General features: G+C 41.4%; 1 protein-coding gene across 1 annotated transcript in view; it reads right to left on the bottom strand.

Moving 5' to 3' along the window:
* RORB (RAR related orphan receptor B) overlaps positions 1-21,734 on the bottom strand; it is a 168,381-nt gene that overhangs the window by 31,839 nt on the left and 114,808 nt on the right. Inside the window, exons 3-4 of the mRNA XM_063128563.1 lie at positions 16,013-16,154; positions 4,666-5,067 (exon numbers count right to left, since the gene is read on the bottom strand). Coding sequence (XP_062984633.1) covers positions 4,666-5,067; positions 16,013-16,154 — 544 coding nt within the window. The remainder of the gene's footprint in view (positions 1-4,665; positions 5,068-16,012; positions 16,155-21,734) is intronic.

The raw sequence follows: 21,734 nt of genomic DNA, 5'->3' as shown, positions 1-21,734 counted from the left end.
GGGATGATTACAGGTTGAAGATGTTGTCATCTGGACCCCCCTGTAAAATTTCGTAAATGCATGGCCATTAAGAGCAGTAAAATAAGATTTTTAAAATCTGTATTATACAAGGTTAAAATCCAAGCTGAGTGCATTTATTATTGTAATCACACGTACACTAATTTGGAAGTAATTTCCATTGTCCTAAGTGAGTTGATTGATTGCACAGTCGTGATTGGCCAGTCACAAAAGTTTGCAAGTGCTTTAAATGACATTGAGAATGACGAGGAGGTCTCCTGCAGCATCCATTGGAAATTCCATCATGAAAAGAACCACTGGTAAAGTGGTAACATCTCAAAAAAGTGGGATCTTCTGCCACTAGATGGTGCTGTCTCAATGGAAGTGAACAGAGCATGCTTAGAGGGGAAGTATTCAATTCAAACCACGTGGTCACTCCTCTCCGCCCATGTAATGCAGCCCATAACAACTGTGCCAAAAAGCAGGAAGCACAAATGCTCTGAGTAAGCATTGTGATTTCCCCTTAATGTAAAGAAGCCTTAACTTCTTAGTAAACAGTCCATTTTACTGAAATGAGTTTAGCTTAGTCATAGAAATTGGAAAGAACTTTTTTCAAGTTTTACTGCACCCTGTATAATTAATATAGTTTACCATTTAGAACACTTGCACCCTTTGAATTGATCTTAGCACAGTGTCAAAAGAATTATTGAATATGATTAGATCTTCAAAAAAACTAGATATCCTTAGTTTGATAGTATCTCAATAGCAACTGGGTGGGAAGACTCTGATTATAGTAGTAGTTAAATGACTCACTAGATGGCAACATTGATCCATATAAACATAGCTGAGATATATACAAAGGGTCTTTAAAGGCAGAGTGGGGTATGATTCTATAAGAGGGATCTTAAAAATTAGTTGTGGGTAAGAAAGATAAAAGGGACAGTGGCACAAGGAATCCCCAGACAAATCAGTCTGTATGCAGGAAAGAAATCCAGTTGAAAGTAATTGCATAAAAAAGGAGGTATCTTGTAGCTAATTGAAGGATGCATAGTAAATAAACCCTAACTCGGGACAGCTGTTGTCGGGTGAATTCTGTAGAGGAGCATGAGGCACAGCCTGAAGTGCTGACATTTGAATAGCACTCAGCGAGCATTTCTGCACTACAAACTTAAACTGGCTTAAATAGCCATGCTGCCCCTGCGGGAATCTAACTCCGTGAGCAGGCTAGAAATCTCTTACGTGGCATTTTTAGCAGTCGAGCAAATATTCTGGAGCTTCCTGGAAGAAAACTGTCACCATACCAATTCAAATCAGTATGAAACTGGTACATTTCAATATATAAGTGTAGACAAAGAAAAAACATCAGTGACACACTAAAGCCCCATTGAACTGAGCTGGGAATATTGGGAGAGTTGGTGGTATCTTTGGAAAAACGAGCAACTGTTTTCTGAAAAGAAAGAAGGATTTCCAGCTCCACTCCTAAAAAAAGTTCCTGTGAACCCTTTAAGGACAACAGAGCAAGGAAAGATTTGGCAGGTGAAACTAGCAGCTTTTCCCCCAGCAGCACCTGCTAAACATTTGTTTGCTATGCAGCATTTAAAGGCACAGGAGTTCCCATTTGCTTGGGATCTGGCAATCCTATCCATACCAGAGCAAGCTTCTCTTGGCAAGCATGCTTTAAAAGGCACCGCTAGTAATCGGCAGAGAGAGCACCGCATTCAAGGCTTTTATGCAGCTTTAAAGCAAAAGGAAGCATTGTTCGGATTTGCAAGAAGCTGAAGACTATGATCCCAATCTGGAAAATGTGGTTAGAACCTTTTCAATTCTCAATCATGCTTTCTCATGGGATGTCCTGAGACCTAACAGGGTAGCTATTGTTTTCCCCACCTCCTCCAAATCACTGACTCATACTTTGTTTATCACTAATGTAACTAGTTCAAACAAACTTTAATATATTTCCATTTTAAGAATCTTACAATTCTTTCATGGTTTGGATGGATCAGAACCAGCTTTGCAGATTTCAGGAACATTGTCTCCTAAGGCTGCCACTTTTTAACTTTTGGGGTTTTTTTGAACTGGCCCTATTCTTGCACCTTTAAACAAGAACCCAACAAATGGGAATCCATAGATGAAGCTTTCTTCATCATTTTGTCTCCGGGCCAGGAAATGATTTCCTGCTTGATTTTTGCATGTTAGGCAGCTAATAAAAGCACAAAAGCAAAGCTGGTGGAAGCCTTTGGCATCCTTTCATTTATCAGATGCAGCTACCTCTGGTGTTCAGGGTTAATTTCTAGAAAGGGAGGTGCTGAGACTGCCTAGAAGATAAGCTTGACTATCTGCTTTGTTGGAGGCTTTTGAACAGAGGCTGGATAGCCATCTATTTAGGATGCTGTGGTAGTGGATTTCTTGCATTAGCAAGGGGTTGGACTAGATGGACTTTGAGGTTGCTTCTAGCTCTATTATTCTATGATCTGGAAGGTGAGGCTCTATCTGAATTATGAATCCATCTGCAGTTCCTTTTGAGGAAGAGCCTAGAAACTAAATTGACCAGAAAATACTCTGCAAATGAGGAAAAAGGGCTGCTTCTGTGGGTTGGCCTCTTTACTACCAGCTAATTCCTGAATCCATCAGCAGCAGATTCTGCCCTCAAAATGGAAAAAGCTTGCACCTGAAATACATCACCAACTAGCAGAGGCCAAAAAAGACTGCCCCCTAACATATTCCTAATGATATATTAATACTGTAGGTAATAATTGTAACCTGTTGAGAGCAAATATTGACAGAAAAGTGAGGTATAAATATAATAAATAGCTGTATTGAAGAAGGAATTTAGTCACCATTTAGGAGTGAGGAAAGTTGAAATTCCCTCTTCCATGGTTACTCACTGCTTCCCTCTTCTATGGTTGCTCTCTAACTTTTAACTCTGGTAGGGTGACCATATGAAAAGGAGGACAGGGCTCCTGTATCTTTAACAGTTGCATAGAAAAGGGAATTTCAGCAGGTGTCATTTGTATATATGGAGGACCTGGTGAAATTCCCTCTTCATCACAACAGTTCAAGGTGCAGGAGCTATACTAGAGTGACCAGATTTAAAAGAGGGCGGGGCACCTGCAGCTTTAACTGTTTTGATGAAGATGGAATTTCACCAAGTTCCCCATATATACAAATGACACCTGCTGTAATTCCCTTTTCAATACAACTGTTAAAGATACAGGAGCCCTGTCATCCTTTTCATATGGTCACCCTAAACTCTGGTATTTTGGGGGTGGGGATACTTAGGTAGGGTGACCATATGAAAAGGAGGACAGGACTCCTGTATCTTTATCAGTTGTATTGAAAAGGGAATTTCAGCAGGTGCCATTTGTATATATGGAGAACCTGGTGAATTTTCCTCTTCATCACAACAGTTAAAGCTGCAGGTGTCCTGCCCTCTTTTAAATCTGGTCACTCTGGTATTGCTCCTGCACTTTAACTGTTGTGATGAAGAGGGAATTTCACCAGGTTCTCCATATATACAAATGACACCTGTTGAAATTCCCCTTTCTTTGCAACCGTTAAAGACACAGGAGCCCTGTCCTCCTTTTCATATGGTCACCCTAACTTAGGTTGTTCTGGTTATCTTGTGTATTTAAAATATTTGTTAATATTTATTATATTCCAAAATCCACAGTTGGGAAGTACCTTAAGTAGGACCAAACAAAATGTCACAGAATAGCGAGCAAGCCTTCAAGTTCTCTAGAACTCTTCATCAGACTGGATGTTATACAAAGCCGGGGTAACTGCTGGACTTTATTATATCTAAAAATGGAGGTTTGTCATTACTACTTTGTCCCGGAATCCTAGGTGTAAACTGCAGCATCTAGCAGAGCCTCATCCAATCAAAATCAACAGTCTTTTGGCACCTTAAAGACCAATACATTTATTCTGGCACAAGCTTTGTAGACTGTAGTTTTTGAGGCCAGAGAGTCAAGTATATTTGAAAGTAGAAAACAATTTCAAAAAATATGAGAAACTCAGTCACAGAGGATTAGCACTGGAAGCAAAAACTAATAATTAGATGATTTCTGTAGTTACTACTATGAAGGAAACATTGCTCACCAAGACACATAATAAGGTTACATTGCCAATTATCGGAATCTCCACTGAACAAATGATACACAACACTTGAAACCAAATTCTCCAAAGTGTTTACAGAGACAGTTTGAACCCATCTCTACCAGATCCTTCTGGAGTGCATTTTTACTGGTGTAAATCCAGAGAGTTCAATGCAAGATCACAGAGTAAAGTTGTGCATTGTAATTAATTTCAGAGCTAGTTCTATTAATGATCCACCTTCAGAACTCTTTGTTGACAAGAATGCGTATAGTTGTCAAAAAGATCATTAAACCCTCCTGATAATGAGCTCGTTTGATACAAGCTCCCTATTTAGTAATTATCACTTGATTGATTCATCAGTGGCTTTGGTGTTCCAGCTTCATAAACAGATCATGAATTGCTCCATTTAAGCAATGTAAACATTTTAGAATTCTGTTAACTGAATCCACAACAAACCCAGACAGACAAATGTCTCAGGACCAACCCATTCCAAATGAAACCTCACAGGTCAAAAATATAGGCACACTGTCATTGTGAAAGTCATGCTGAGTCTTAAATGAAGGGTTTTCTTACCTATTTCTGCCACGCTTATCCCTGGAGCTAATTGCCCATTGTTGCAAGAGCTATAGGTAAACAAGTTTGGTACCGAGGTGAGGTCATAAATAGGTTCCTGCTTGATCTGTTTGATTCCAGTCATGTCTAAGCCAGACTGATCTGGGGAGGGCTGGGCAGAATCCACATTATAGTAGCCCTCAGACTTTGGCAGGTCAATGACGTGCCCATTTGAATAAGTGCCACCAGTTTCATTGTTCAGGTTGCTCAAGCCATTGCTGATGCTGCTACTGTAGACTCTGGCCAAGGCTTCAGCCTCGCCACTCTGCTGCTGCCGTTGCTCCTGCAGTCGCTGTTGATGCTTCTGTACCTCAGCATACAGGCTGTCCCTCTGCTTTTTGGACATCCTTCCAAATTTAACAGCTGAAACAAATGAACCAAGAAAAACAGCATTGTTGCCTGGTGCTCTTTTAAAATCTTCATTAGGTCTATGCAATGTATAGGATGCAAAGTGCTTCAAAGTGGTTTGCTCACTCATCTTTACAGCGCTTCTGTAAGGAAGCTTGGTGTTAATTCTCTTAGGTTCAAGCTAGGGGCCAATCTTTATGGAAACAGGATGAGAATGGCTTTCTGTTTTATCTGATTTTCCATGAAAACATTTTTGGTCCATCAGCAGCACAGGAAGCAAGAAAAGCAGAGTATACACGACCTAAAAACCCACTTGGACAACTCAAACTGCCCTTGAATCCGCCTTAGTTTGGGGTCTGGTGGGTGGAGTCCCACCAATTGAACTCAACATCATCAACCACGCTGATGCTGCTGAAGAAATGATAGGTTTGTTCCCTGCCCCAACCCCCATGCTCCCCAATTATTGGAAGAGATGAAACCAGACCCAAAGTAGTAACAGTCCCAATTTAGTCCCATTTTACACTTATTAATGAAGGAACCTCTTACGAATGAAGGAGCCTCTGAATGACAGAAGGATCACGCATTTGTGCAAACACAATTTTAAACACAGTTCACTCCTGAAAGAATTATTATTATTATTATTATTATTATTATTATTATTATTATATTTATTTGTATCCTGCCTTTTGCCCAATACTGGGCCTCAAGGCGGCCTTACAGAATTTAAAACACATACATTTTAAAACCTAGGAAAAGAATTTTTTTTTTAAAAAAATTACAATATTAAAAACATTAAACATTTAAAATAAACGACAATTTTACAAGTCCTTAACAGATGGAGGACCAGATTATTCTCCAAAGGCCTGCTGGAACAAAGACGTTTTTGCCTGCTTCCGGATTTGCTTGAAACTTGCCATGAATGTGGACTTAGGAGGCATCTGTGAGGGTGCCCACTTCCAAGTTTGTATCTCTACAGATGTCGGAGTAAATCCCATTTCTGAAAATGGGGTGGGGGATATTCAAATATTCCCCAAAATCAGGGAGGCTCAGATTAACTTCCAACTTGGTATGAAGGTGGATACATGGATAAGCTCTCGTGGTGCCAATTTTGATGTTTCTAACATGAAAACTGACAGAGTTCTAGCATGGGACTTGAATTGGGGTGAGTTAAAAGGGGGGGAAATCACCAAAAATCGGGGGATGATGGAATTTGCTTGAAGCTTGCCATGAATGTGGATCTAGATGGTATCTGTGAGGGTGCTCACTTCTAAGTATGTATCTGTAAAAATGTCGGAGTAAATCCCATGTCTGAAAATGGGGTGTAGGATTTTCAAAAATTCCCAAAAAAATCAGTGGAGGCTTGGATTTCCTTCCAACTGAGCATGAATATGGATACATGGATAAGCTCTCATGGTGCTGATTTTGAGGTTTCTAACATTAACAGAAAAAAAGTTATAGGCGTTTGGATTTCAATGCAAGTCTATGGGGGGGGAAACCGAGCTGGAGCTCCACAGCGAAGCAGAGCAGACTACTGGCAGATCAATGCAGAGTGAAGCGGACCAGATCCAGAAGTTGCGGATTTGGATCCGAAGCGGATCCGGTGTGTGTGTGTGTCCGTCCGTGCACAGCCCTAGTAAAAACAAGTAAAACTGTGTCACCATGGAGAATTTAGCCCTCAAAGGCTTTGATAAAAAAGTCATGTTTTAACTTGGCGCTGAAATGAAGCCAGTCAGGCCTCCAAGGGGAGGATATTCCACAAGCGGGGTGCCACAACAAAGGAAGCCCTCTCCCTCGTCCCACCATAATGTATGTCTTGCGTTAGCGAGATGCAGAGGAAGGCTCTTCCAACAGATCTCAAATCTTGGGCAGGCATATATAAGGAGTTGGAGCATATGATCCTGCCACCACAAAGTGGTAACCCGTTGTTCACTTGCATGTGAAGTGTGCCTGCTGCTATATTTTTGACAGACAAAGCCTTAGGGCTTAGACTCTGATCCTCACCCCAGTCACTTACACAAAAGTAAGTTCCATTCAAATCAATAGGACATACTTCCAAGTAAATGTGCCAGGCAGCCAACTCCCCGCTGTGAATAATGAGCAGTCCTGCTATTTCTTTTTCATCTCTCCGTGTTCACCAAACAGCAAATCAGAGCTCCATTAAAAAAAAAAAAGTGCAGCCTTCAGATTTGTATCCTGTGTGATTTATCAATTTCCCCCAAACCTTTAATCTGTGCACTAACAGGATTAGTACCTTCTGAAGATAACAAGCCCTAAAGCCCTATTATCACAACCTGTCAACGGGGCTGTTATCTTCACACACTTATTTTGAAAAAAAGAATGTTACAGGTTACAGTTAAGGCCTAGAGGGAAATAACAGACTTGAAGGTAAACACTCTATAGGAATGGCATTTCCTCTAAAGAAGAAACATTCATGGATTACTTTCCAGACATACATTTGCAACATATAATCTTAAAGTGCTAAATGTGTTCATTCCTCCTGAGGAGAAAGGGAGAAAATTGTGCCTCCGTAGGAATAAGTCAAAGTCATAATGCAAAGCTATGTCTACATCATTTTCAACAGGCAGAGCAAAAGTAATGTGCCCACAGTTTGATGGTATGCTCATAACAGTCTGGGGAAGATTTTCCCAACTTGGTGCCCTCAACAATCATCATCCCCAGACAGCATGGGGTCACTGAAGAAGGTTTGTCCTGGGTAAGGGTGGGGAACTTGGTCCCATCCAGATGATGGAGAATAATCATAATCATAACAACAAAAACAACACTTCTATACAAAAGATTAAAACATTAAACACCGATATACAAAATTTTAAAACATAAAAACCCAACAGCATAGAAAGCCATTTGAAAGCAACTTTGAGCTCTCAGCCAGACCTAAAGAAAGATCTGGGGTCGATTAAAACTACAACTCCCATCATCCTTGGCCATAGGCTCTGTTGGCTAGGGTGATGGAAATGGGAACCCAGCTGCATCTGGAGAGCCACTGGCTCCTCAGCTGTGCTCTAGGGTGCATGAGTGGAGAGATAGATCAGATAGTACCTTCTAGATTTAGCTAATATGAATTTAATTCTTAATTACAATAATGCCACTTGTCATTTTGGCAATAATAAAGTGGCATTACACCACAGCCCTATTCAGGCATTCTAATACTGCTTTATAACAGTAGGTGAGGAGGGAGTGCAATCATGAGCACAATAGCTCTTGCCCCCTCCTTCCCAATTATTGTCTTCCCTCTTGTGAGATTTTACGGGTTTCTACACTGCACAAAGAGCCTCCACAGAGAGACCAGTCTCTCTGCTTCAGAAATTCATCCTCAATATGAGAAAGGAGATGCAAACATGAATGGAGAATGCAGAGCTAGTGTGTTTGTGCTTGTCCTCCCTCCTTACACAGTGTTATATGACATTATTTAATAAAGCCCGAATAGGGGGTATATAGAAAAAAAACAATACTGGCATCCACCGTAAAGGTTCTTTAGCAGTGCAATCGTATGCATGTCTACCCAGAAGTAAGTCCCATTGAGTACAATGGGGCTTGCTCCCACATAAGTAGGTTTAGGAATAGGACTGCAGCCTAAATTTCTAAGATACTAGTAAACTGGGCTGGAAAACTGTAGCCAGGCTCACAACTTATGTGGATTATTGTAATTTATGGATGATGTAACACTAAAGTTTAAGGGGCTACAATGCTGAAGGATTTCTGGCAATTTGCGTTCCTAGCTCTTATCTTGGTACTAACCTTTAAATCTCCCCTTTCTATTCTGCCATGGCTGACAAGCAGGTGAAGGAGGGAGCAGAATGTAGAGCTTTATCACACCAGCATTATACTGTGCAATCACAGTATCACTGTGAATTGCGTGCAAAGGACTCTGAAGTTTTCCACTTTATAATCTGCTTTTATTGCGAAGTACTCCCATGCATCCTGCTTTAATTGTGCTATAAAGGCAAAAGACTCACTGTATTTTGATACTAGTTTTTGAGCGTATCATCCGAGCGGCCACTGGGGTGCAGGAGCAGGATTTGAAGAAAAATTAAACAAATCCTTAGATCTGCGTAAGCTTTAAAGATGAAGATATCAAAATTGGCACAGTAATAGATATTAAGGAAAGCTTTAAACATATCAAATTTGAATCAGATTGGGTCACCCGCTGATTTTTTATGATTTTTTTTTACATTTCCCCCCTTAAACCCATGTCCTGGTATGCAAAGGATCTTGCCGCTCTGTAGCAACAACAACAACAATGCTGACAGCTTAGTGCTGTAGGGGATAATTAGAGGGAAACAGGTACGTGGGATGAAGCTCATAGAAGAGGAAAAATGGTGGTAAAATGGTCATCTGCATCCACGCTATACGTCTTTTAGAGCTCTGGCAGAGAGCTACCTTGTCTCTAAAGGGGCAGCTATATTGTCTTCCATTCCATATGCTATAATCTGCCCTCTTCCAGCATGCAAGCCTGATTCACATGCTTATATATATTGAAGCAAAACTTCAATTTTATTTATTTATTTATTTATTACATTTTCATACCACACAATAGCTGAAGCACTCTGGGTGGTTTACAAAAATATATATAGGCACAGGTTGAGATTCAAGCTTCTCAATACACACAAAAATAATGTTGCTTGAATGGCAGTGTGCTCAAATTGTGAACTGTGCCCATAACTGCTTCCTTTTAAACTTAGTTGAATCCAGGTTAATACAAAAAGTAAGCCTGTATAGGACAGCAGTCATATGCCAAAGGCCCTGAGAATCACCCCTTGGACAAAAAACACATTTTCTTTGCTGAAACTGAATGTTCCCATCCCCTAAATTGAACATTACATTAAAATTAAATTGAACAGACAAAGGAACTCCTACAGCCCAACATTCTGCCCGTGTTATGAGGTAAACTTCATGCTTCAAGTTTTGCGTTAAAATGTCTAGTGATGGGTGTATCTCCACCTATGTGAGTACCATATTTCAGCTTTCTGGGTGGACTGGAGGTAGTGTAAAAAGTTGGGGGTATACCTAACCTCTTACTCCCTGATTCTGGGAAACATTCCCCGTTCATACTTTTATAATAATAGCCGTTTTGGGGCTACTTGTGTGGCACTTGAAGTACATTAGCTGGATGCCTTGAAGTACCTTAGCTTTTGTGGTGCATGTTGCATCCTCCATTTTAAAAGTGACGTATACAAAATGCCCCATTTCAGACTTTTCTAATAATAGGATATCTTGTATAATATCATGGACTACATGAGCTCTAGCTTGTCAGGAAGTATCCTAACAGTTTCAGTACCCAGTCAGTCAATGTAGCGGTAAAGTCCGAAAGACTTTAAAATATATACATGTATTAATAAAATTTGTAATCCATCTGCTCCTACTCTGTGTCTCAAAGCAGCTTCCACTGAATTAAACTACCACATAGAATCATTCACTATGCAAAGTAACACAATTATCCCAATAACACCTTAATAGCTGCCACTTTCTTTTATTCAACCAGCTGATCTTAGCACTCATGGTGATACAGAATGGAGAACGTGTTGCCTATGGTATGTTGGTTCAGGTGTAGACAGGTAATATAATACTATCTTTATATGTAGGTAATAGCCTATAAAATATAACAACCTTTAGATGGGGACAATAGGTAATGGTGATAATGATTATGCAGGTTTCTAAAATGAATTATGGACAGCATTTATAAAATGCCAGCTGTACTTCTGGTCCTCTGTAAACATAATGTATTGATATTTTCTGCTGCTAGTGGGAGAAGGTTCACACCAACAGGGGACATTCAGAGCCTTGCTAGACGACGGGTTAGCCCGGTGCGAGGCCCGGGCTTGTCCCTGTGCGTCCAGATGATGCACAGGGAATCCCGGGCTCAGGCAGGGGTCAAACCTCCCTGGCCCCGAGGTAACCAGCACCGCTTGTGGCCCGGTATATCCCACGATCTCGGGCTGAGCCCCAGACCACGGGCTTGTAGACCGGTCTGCCGCTTTTCCCGGCTAGTGCATTTACTCACGAGTAGCTGGGAAATGCGGCGGACAGTGCGCAGCACTCCACAGGAGCGCTGCAGCCATCAGGGCAGGGTGGGGAGATGGGGGGGAAATCAGAGCCAGGGTGGATGGGGGAAAAACGGAGCCAGGGGGAATGGGGGGGAAATGGAGCCAGGGGGGATGGGGGGAATTGGAGATCGCGGTTGGGGGGTGGAATTGGAAATCTTGGGGGGGGGGAAATTGGGGGGGATTGCGGCCAGGGGGGGAATCGGGGGGAGTGGAGAACCTCCCTTTTTTAAAAACACCTACCTTAGTCACTGGTGCACTCCTGCGCACCCAGCCCCTTTAAGATATTAAACAAAATGGCCGACGCGATGGGGCTTTCCTTTACCCCATCGCATCTGACGTGTGGATAGGAGCGACAGCTCACACTACTTCTAGCGTGGGCTGGCCCCTCCACACGCCCGGATTTTCAGGTAGGTCTAGCAAGGCCCTCAGTTTACATTGCCATTTATGTAGTTTTTATTTACTTGTTCTCTTTATGTATTTATTAATGGCAGGGCTGGCCTAGGACATTTTGCTGCCTGAGGCAAAGATAGCACTCCCCTCCCATTTCATGTATACAAATCAGCCAGCAGTTGAATAGTTCTTCAAAACCGATGATTGGACAGCATCGTCCACCATATATAAAATGTTAGCAACAGGCTAACATAGGGCAGGCGGCATGGCACACATCTCTCTTTCCCACACATCTCTTACCACCTCCCAGCATCTGCTGCCTGATGACACCACCTCTCTTTCCCTAATGGTGGGATTGGCCCTGGTTAATGGGACTCTTTCTGGCCATCATCAATGAGCAACCTTGTGATAGAATCAGGTCTGATTAACCACTGAGGTAAAATGTCTGCACAGTTCCTTTGGGCAAAAAAAGAAAATTCCAACAAAGACTATTTCAAACTCTATGGGACCTTCCATTTCATTGTCTCCATTTGAATGGTTAAACTATAAAGGCTACAAAGATTGACAAGCATCATGGGGTGAGGGCTTCTGCCTTCTTGACAAAATAATAGAAATTCATGATAAAGGTTTTCAAACTTTTTGAAAACTTTTTGGACGGGTCAAGGGCACGGCACTTGCAGCTATATCCAAACACCTATATGATGCTACATCAAAACCCTTAAGGGCAGATGGGAGGAATTCCTTTAATGCCAGTACTTTCAACACAATTTCAGTAACCTTTCAGGGAAAAAAATGGGTGCTTGAGAAAGGAATGGTGAGTGTTAACATTCAAGAAGTTGCATTTATTTTTAAAGGAAAAATGTATTATCTTTCCTCAGCCTGATTAGCACCTTTAATCATAAATTACATTTTTTAAAAAACAACAACACACTACTTGTGTATTAAATGCTATATTCAAATATATTAAAAATCTAAACTGAAATATAAATAATCTTATTCTAATCTCCCCAAAAGATCATGTTACTGTACAGTGAGTGAAAAACTTTTGTTTTTATAACACATTCGAGAGAGAAAAAGAATGATAAGATAATTACATGACAAGATAATTACAAATTTTAAGGTAGGGGTGGGCAACTTGTGGCCGTCGAAATGTTTTGACTTACAATTCCCTTCATTTCTCCCCACTGGCTATGTTGGCCATAGCTGATGGAAACTGTAGAGCAAAACCTTTGGAAAAGGGCATGTTGCCCTCCTCTGTTTTAAGGGATTGTGGCAGCTAGAGGATGCCTGTGTTTGGACACCATGCTAAGCTGTGGTTTAATGACACGTGCCTGGACCTTTCCTCCTGTGTGGGCAAGAGAAGGAGTTAGGAAGCTTCCACTTTTAGATAACTGTGCTTTGTTATGTTCTTCAGAGTGATAAACTGTGATTAACTCTGGTTAGCTTAAGGCAATGTAACTTCAAACTGTGGTTTCTGAGCTGGCTCTATAAACTTAGCATAGTTAAATGTTAACCGTGTCTCCTGGATGATATAGGAAACCACGGTTAAAGTGGGAAAGAATGATGATTACCTCTTCCTCTTGGTTGTGTGGAAGGAAAAAGGTTGGGATGACGCTAGGCTAATTTATATGTTGCTGAATTATAGTTTAGTGTGATTTCTGAATGCAGCCATTGGGAAATGACAAGTAGTTCTTTGCTACAGACCAACCCTGACTAGGGGCTGAGATCAGACATATATTCATGAACAGTCTATGAGTTCAGAGTGCCAGAACTGCCATGCAAGAAAAATGAAAGTTACCAATAAGGGGAAATTGCAATCATCATCATCATCATCATCATCATCATCATCATCATCCAACTTGTAGCATATTTTGCCTTCCCTACAATATCTCTGGAGGGCCTGTGAAAACTAAGACCTCTGAGCTAGGCTTCTTTGCAACCTAATTAGCAAGCTTCGATCCAGTCGCCTGTTTTAAAGAAGGAACTGACAATATGAGCATTTAACAACACATTTCCATTTTATTGCCCTTGCTGTAAACACCTATACCTGAAGAAGACTGTCATTCAAAAGCTTTCATATTATTTTAAAAGCTGATTGGGAAAGTAAGATTAGATTGTAAGCCTATGCGGCAGGGCCTTGCTATTTACTGTTTTACTCTGTACAGCACCATGTACATTGATGGTGCTATATAAATAAATAAATAAATAAATAAATAAATAAATAATAATAATAATAATAATAATAATAAGATATATTATCTCCTGAGACCCATTCGTTGGAACAAATCTAGTTGATTACTGTATTGCGAAGCTCAACTGTTATGTCGCTATTCCATCCATAGGTGACACTGTGCCTGAACTGAGGCTGTCAGCTTCTATTCTAGAATGATCTTCACAATCAAGTTGTTGTTCTGTTAGGAATCTATTTTGGCCTGACCTCTTCTTGAAATAATCTGGCATGGTGTCAGAAGTCTAAGGCCATTTCTACACCTGCCTTTTCCCCTGGGGTCGTCCCGGGATCATCCCTGTGCATCCAAATGACACACAGGGGATCCCGGGAGCAGGCAGGGACGATCCTTCCATTTGCCTGGGATAATCCTTAGGTGTAAAAAGGGCCTAAGTCTTAAAGACTGTACAAGAATTGCTTGCCATCACAAAGCTTTTCTATCTCCAGAAAGCTTCAACTCTGATAGACCCTCAGAATGAGCCAGATTGTGTGGTCGACCAGACAAAAGTGAAGAAATAAATCATGAAGTGCTTACATGAGAATTTTACAAGTCAAGCAGAAAATCCAACCATCATGAAACAGAACCTGTCACCCAGATCCTATACTGGGCCTGTTCAGACAACATGCTAAGCCATGGTTAGTGAGCATGTTACAACAAATAGTGAGCACGTTTAAACCATGGTTATGAAGCCACCATTGTTAGGAATGGTTCACACAACATGCTAAGTCATCATTCGCACCATGGGTTAGTGTGTCACCTGAATAGGGTCATTATCAAAACCAATGATGAAGAATGTTCTAGAAACCACATAATCTACAGTTAATATCAGAACAAACATGAGAAGAAATTCCCCATGTGCCTCTAGGCATAGCATGAGGCGATCTACCCATTGCAATTCAGCCAGAGATAAACACTGCAAGATAGTTCAGCGGCCAGGTTGTTACTTGCTGTAGTTGTCAGGAAACCTGTTTGTTTTGAAGACTATTATTATCACCAGACACTGAATATCTAAAATAGGATGCATAATGTAAGGGCTAAACGTAACTGGAAGGGGGATGTGTAATTGGCAACTTAACTGTTATTTTGCTATTCCAACCATAGGTGGCACTGTGTCTGAACTGAAGCAGTTTGCTATGCTACTACTACTGCTGTTCTAGATGGGTCTTAGCAATAAAGCTGTTGTTCTATAGGGTATCCATTTTGGCCTGGCCTCTTCCCTAAAATAACCTGACAGTAGGGATTGGCGAACTCCCCTGTGTCCTGGTCACGCTCTGCTTGCCAGACTCCTGCCAGTTGCCTGACTCCGGCGGCTGTGCAGGATGAGCTGCAAAACAGTCCATGGGCCCAGTGAGAATTCACAATTGCTTTTTATCAACAAGGTGAGATTTTGTGCAAAATAGCAGCAGGGAACATTTATGGAAACTGATTTGTACAAAATCGTGGCCATAAATAGCACAATTTGTGCAAAATTGCAGGTGTAAAGGACCATTTATACTTGCATTTTTACACAAATGATTTAAGGCTCCAATAAATTGCGGTTTTTGTAAATGCACCCACCCGCAATTTTGCTTAAATGCGAATTTGTGCAAATCTGCATTTGCGCAAATTATAATTTGCACACAAAAACGGCAGAAAATTGTGAGCTTGGTGTGTCCCACATCAAGCCACCTCAAGGATCCATGAGCTGGTATCGGGGGGGAGGGGGAGCTGGCAAAAACCCAGTGAGCTCCACCCCCAAAATGGATTCCTCCAACATCCCTATCTGACAGTTAGTAAGGCCACAGTCCCACACAACCATGTTGCAAGCAGGAAGGAGTGTGTATATAACCAGAGATGTTTTCAAAAAAATTGTTGCAGTTGACAACCAAGCTGTGTAGGCAAGCTTTAAATGGGTTTTAAATGCGAAGCAGTTACTCATCCCACTAGATGACTGGCAGCAGTAAAAATATTTTTAAACAGCTGAGGCTGTGTGCACTCTCCCTCTTATTATGATTCAGTAGAACTGTGGCCTAATGCATATCAGCAATTAAATTCCAAATCCTCCAGTGTAACATCTCTCATTTGGAACCATTTTACCATTCTCATGTTGCCCTCTTCTCCTTTGTTATTCTCTACTCTGTTTGCACCACAGACACCCTATTATAAATGCCTTAGGTTTGGGGAACAGCAGTAATCTGCATTACAGAGGAGTAAGATGCTTTTCTTTGGGCGGTAAAAGCAGAGTGCAATGAAGTACGGTTTCAAAGGATTGATCTGTGAAGAGGGAAGCAAGATCTTTACCATCTCTAGACATTCCTAGGGCAAGACACTTTTGCAGACGGCAGTGTTGGCAACGATTTCTGTTGGTTCTGTCAATTAAACAGTTTCTCTGCCTTGGGCAGGAGTATGAAGCATTGTTCTGTTGACTCCTCCTAAAGAATCCCTAGTGAGAGAAAGAGAGAAACAGCTAGATCACTATATATAAGATGGCACTCTAGCACATCAACTCAATGAAAATGGTTTGCAGTGTGATTTTGCCACGTACAAGAAAAGTAATAAATTAATGAACTTAAACCTGGGAATATCTGGACTCAAATCCTCACTCAACCATGAAACTCTCTGGGCTGTCTTAGTCCACTTTTACCTTCAGCCTAACCATCCTCACATGTCAGTTGTAAGGATCAAATCATGATAACACTCCATTCACAGCCATACAATCAGGGATGGTGAGAATTTCATTCTGTTCATATATTTATCTGAATTCATAAATTTCCTTATAATTGGGATGGAAAGAAGTTGAGAAACTGACCCTGACAGATTTGTCCATCCAGGCCCAAGACTTAGTGCTTAGCTGAATGGGTTTCCAGTGTCCTCAGCTATGTTTGTGGTGATTTTTATATATATATGTTAGGCTTTCCCCTTTTTATTGTGAATTTAACAAAACAGAAAACAAATAGTAAAGAGAAAAACAAAAACGGAACAAGAAATTACATACATAGAAATATCAATATTTCATCAAGTGTAACATTCTTTAAAATGAGATTATACGTAGGTTTCAAGGAAAGCAGACCAAATATCCCTAGATTTAGCTGCTCGTGAGTGGTTCCTATATACCATCTGTTCAAATGTTGATAGCATTGTTAGGTCCTCAGTCCACTGCATTACGGGAGGGGAACATTTATCCTTCCAACATTGTAATATCAGTCTTTTGGCTGTCATAAGGGCTTTCTGTGGTGTTGTGGTGTTGAATTAGGGTTGCCACCACATTTTTTCCTGGCTTTTTATTTTTAACAGCTGTATGGCAGACAAGTACAAAATGGTTCTCTCCACGCTGGGAATAGCTGTACCTATTGCATTTGGCTGGTGCAAATGGCTAAAAATATCATTTATTTTCTTTTTCTTTTTTTGATAAGAATTTACCAAATGTGCAAATTTCTTTATACAGGAGATGGAAAAATGTGAATGATTGACTTCTATGAGTCCGAGCAGAAACACTCTCCCTCTCTCCCTCCTTGCCTCGACGGCCATAATCAGCAGCCACTTCCCATTCCCACAAACACTGTGATTGGAGGAGAACACAGTCAGGGACAGTGCTATGGCCATTCCTAATTGGTTAGCCACAGATGTCAATATCAAAGCTACTCCTCACCCCACTCAGCATCTTCCAAATATGAAGATATTCAATTTAGACACACACACACAGACACACACCAGGATAATTCCGAGACTTTAGAAGTTCTGATTGGGCATGTCTCTGCTCTGATATTAATTGATGGATTTATTATTATTATTATTATTATTATTATTATTATTATTTATATAGCACCATCAATGTACATGGATTTAGAAGCGGGCAATCTCCACTCTGGAAGATTGAATGCTCCATGGATGTTCGCAGTTACCAGATAATTCTGGGGCAGAGTGCTCACCCCTAGTGGTTAGGGCTGATACAAATCACCATTTTAACACACATTTTTACATATGTCAGGTTGGATCCAAAATCTGCCTTCCGCAAGGGGAAGAAGGGCTTTACTCACATAAAGTCCCTCTACCCAATTTTGGGGGATTGCCCCCCCTCCAGATCTCCCAATTCATCAGTGTCTCCTGACTCTCAGTGTATCACTTTCAGGAGGCTGGAGGGCGTACTGTGGAAAGAAGGGATGGGGAGGTCCACCACTGTCTGAGTAGCCAATCCAGTGTAAAACTGGATCCAACCCATATCTATCATTTTACCTGATGTGTAGAAAAATTCTCCTTAATACTGTCTTGGTAGGACAATACAGCTTATCAAGCAGTTACATGCACCCCAGGCAGATTCTATATGGAAAATGATTGCTTATATCCAATCATTGACACAGTTCAGCATTGGGACAAAAAGAGCAAGTGCTTTCAGAGGTGCAACAAGGGAGATAAAAAGCTCCATCACACCAGGAGTTCACACACTCCCTACCTTCGCTTCTCCGCCTGTGTTTTCATTCCTCAGTTACTTCCTCTTTTCAAAAGAGGAAGTACACAACAAGCACAAGGCCCATTGAGTCTGCTGTTCTAATGGCGCTGCTTCTCCTGCACACAGCAGGAGAGAGCAGCAGTTCCAAATTTGAAAAAAACACATTGGACTTAATGAGGGGTTTTTTTGGGGGTTGCACAAGGAAGGGCAGAAGGCATGTAGGAGGCAGATGACGTCATGTGAGGGACCCAAGCAAACTCTGTGAGTGCCCAGTAACGAGCGTGCAATAAAATGCTTGTCGGATGGAGCTTAAAATGTGTGATGTGAGAGTTACACTGGGGAATTTACAAATCTTCAATCCAGTTGTGATTGCCATTACAATCCATCAAATGTTTAGGCTTCAATGAGATGTATTTACTGCCTTTGTATATTTACAACGTTCCCTCACCCCACTTTGGTAGGGTGGTAAATGTGAAGCTTTGCCAGAGCTGGCTGATTTGAGTGGCCCAGATGTGGGGAATCAAACTGCCAATTGGATTTCAAAACTCCTCTCATCCCAAGAACCCACAGATCATTTGAACTGGGGGCTTAAAGAAAATCTTGTGAGGGAGGTGTGTGTGTGTGTGTGTTTTGTGAGTGTGTGTATTCAGAGGCAGTTCTCTGTTCATGTGGAACAAATAGTTCTACCAACATCAATAACACATATCCTAAGACATTTAGTAAAAAGCCTGCAAGTGTAGCCTGAGATCAGAGAACGACTTGGAGGAACCCTGAAATAGTTCCCACTGTGACGGTGAAATGGAAGCTGGCATTTTACCCCCTCCCCACCACACGACACCAGGGTTACAGCAGAAGGGATTAGGCTAATTGATGTGATACTTTAAAACCCGGTTCAAAAACAATAGGGTTAAACCTGCTTGAAGTGGAAGAGCCTCTCCTTATCTCCATGAGCTGTCTACATGCAGCAGAGCTGAGGGGATCATCTGCCCACAAGGCACACACAAGGGTAGCCATTAATGCTAATCACATCTAAACAGGGCTGAGGCTTGGAGCACTGCTGGTTAGATGGCACAGGAAGACGAGGAGCTCCTTTTCTGCTCAAAGCAATTTTTTTTTTTGCTCTGATTTGTCTTTGGGTTTTAAATGATCAGATCAGTCAGACTAATCTGTCGCTGTGACCATTGTAAAGAGATGGGTATTTTTCCAACCATGTGTCGCAACAAAACAGCATTATAATGAGAGTTGTTTTGACTACAATGATGTACCTAGCTGAAAACCTGAAAAACTTAGGGTTGGAGCCATACTCAGTTAGTTGCATGTAAGTCCCACTAAAATCAATGTGAAAGGTTAGCCACCATGACTACTTACACCTGTTGATTTCAATGGGAATGAAGTGTAACCTATGGGAGGTCAAACTACTTATAGCCTTAATTATGTAGCATGCAGTTCAGTTCCCCCTCTACTTTTTATTTATTTCAAAGTAACTGCACAGCCCATGATGGGGCCATGGATGTGAGGTTTAATTGTTTCCTCCCTTGCGCTTTCCCCTCTGAAAAACAAAGAGCAGGATTATTATTATTGTTGTTGTTGTTGTAGTAGTAATATTATTACTGTAATCCTTACAGTAAGGCAAAGTAGATCAGTTTTATTGTCCAAATGTTACAGATGAGGAACTGAGAGGGAGATAGGAGTGGCTTGCGTAAGGCCATTTAGTGGGTTGAGGGCACAAATATCACTCACATTCTTCTTAGCTCACATTCCTTGCCATTGCTGTTACATGTAGGTATTATGAGCAGGACTGAAGCTCCAATTGTACACTTGCTTAAAATGTTAACATTGCTATTCTGCAAACAACAGTACCCATCGATTTCCACTAGTTAGCCTTTAAACATTTTGCCCTGAAAACACTGGGCATAATTTAGAACCTGTATTTGCATTGAATGAAATCAGTGGACTAGACCTGAAGCACTTGATTGTATGCTTAAGGACCAACCTAGAAAAGACTACTGTCATGCAATTATCAGTTGAGCTACCCATCCCTGTAGTTTGCATTGAAAAAGAATTACAATTACAAGTGCAGACCCTGATACAGATTAGGACTATAGTGGGAGCAAAGGGTTAAAATGCCATACCTCCATGCCAGATTCCTAATCCAGGTCAGCACCCCCACACTGCAATTTTCTTTTAAATAGCCAGTCTCCAATGATCAACACCTCATTTTATTTGACCCTTAGAGCGTTTTCAGAGGGGCAGGTGGGATCGGGTTTCCCTACTGTTGCTTTGCCTCCTGCTTCTGTCCCACAATAGGGATGAGCAGCTTCCTCTTTCTTCACACAGGGAAGAAAGAGGAAGCAAGTCATGTCCACGTGGCCCATTCAGTGGGCGTTTTTGTAGTGCAGCTTCTCTGGCACACAGCAGGAAATGGCACCAATTATTGCCAAGGCCAAGAAGAAATGGATTTCCAGGAAGCATTTTGTAGCGGAAAAAACAACAGAAGAAGCGGGTGGCGCGCAGGAGGATCACTGCATTGTCAAAATGACCTGTGAAGATCCGTGAGTGGCCAGTTATGAGTGTGTAATAAAATGTTCATCTGAAGATGATTTTAGTCTCCACTCTAAATTCTTAAGCATATAATCTTTGCCCATATGTCACCAATAAAACTGAATTCACTGGGAGAAATGTAGCTTCTGGAAAACTTATTTATTTTATTTATCTGAATGGCACTCAGGGCTTTATAGGTCATAACCAGCACTTTGAATTCTGCCCAGAGACAGATTAGTAGGCAGTGATGCTGCTGTAACATGAGAATCACATGCTCCCTTTAACCGGCACTGGTCAACTGTCTGGTCACAGCATTCTGGACCCGCTGAAGTTTTTGAACAGTTTTCAAAGGCAGCCCAACAAAGAGTATCTTACAGTTGTCCAAATGGGATGTAACTAAGGCATGTGTGGCTGTGACCAGGTCAAAAGGGAACAGATCAAGGAACAGGCACAGTTGGCGCACTAGCCTCAGCTATGCAAATGATCTCCTGGCCACTGCAGAGACCTGGGCAGCCAGGTTCAGGGCCGTGTCCAAGTAGTTACCCAAACTGAGAGCCTGTCTTCAGGTGGAGTGTTACCCCATCCAGGACAGCCTGGTCCTAAGCTGTATAGGGATTTTTATTGGTCATAAACAGCAGTTTGAGTTCTGTCCGGAAATGGATGGGTAGCCAGTGAAGCTGCTATAACAAGGGAGTCATGTGCTCCCTGTGACTGGCCCTGCTCAACAGTTTGGTCGCAGCATTCTGGACCACAGCAGGGAATAGAGATCTATTCCCTGATCTGTGTTTTGACTGACCAAAAGCCCCCTCCACCATCTTGTCTAGATTAAGCTTCAGTTTGTTTGCCCTCATCCAGTCCTTTATCAACATCAGGCACCAAATTAGATTTAGATTTCACTGTTATTACATTCTAGTGGCTCATATCAGATATTGTCTAGAAAACTGAATGGAAAAACTATGGCCTCTTTCAAATGTTCTGGGGGTATGTGGATATAGAAATATAAGGATATAGAAATCTGTTAGTTTTGCTTTTCCC

The sequence above is a fragment of the Elgaria multicarinata genome, chromosome 6 (genome assembly GCF_023053635.1).
Source record: "Elgaria multicarinata webbii isolate HBS135686 ecotype San Diego chromosome 6, rElgMul1.1.pri, whole genome shotgun sequence".
Classification (NCBI taxonomy): Eukaryota; Metazoa; Chordata; class Lepidosauria; order Squamata; family Anguidae; genus Elgaria; species Elgaria multicarinata.
This window is presented reverse-complemented; position numbering and strand designations above follow the sequence as displayed.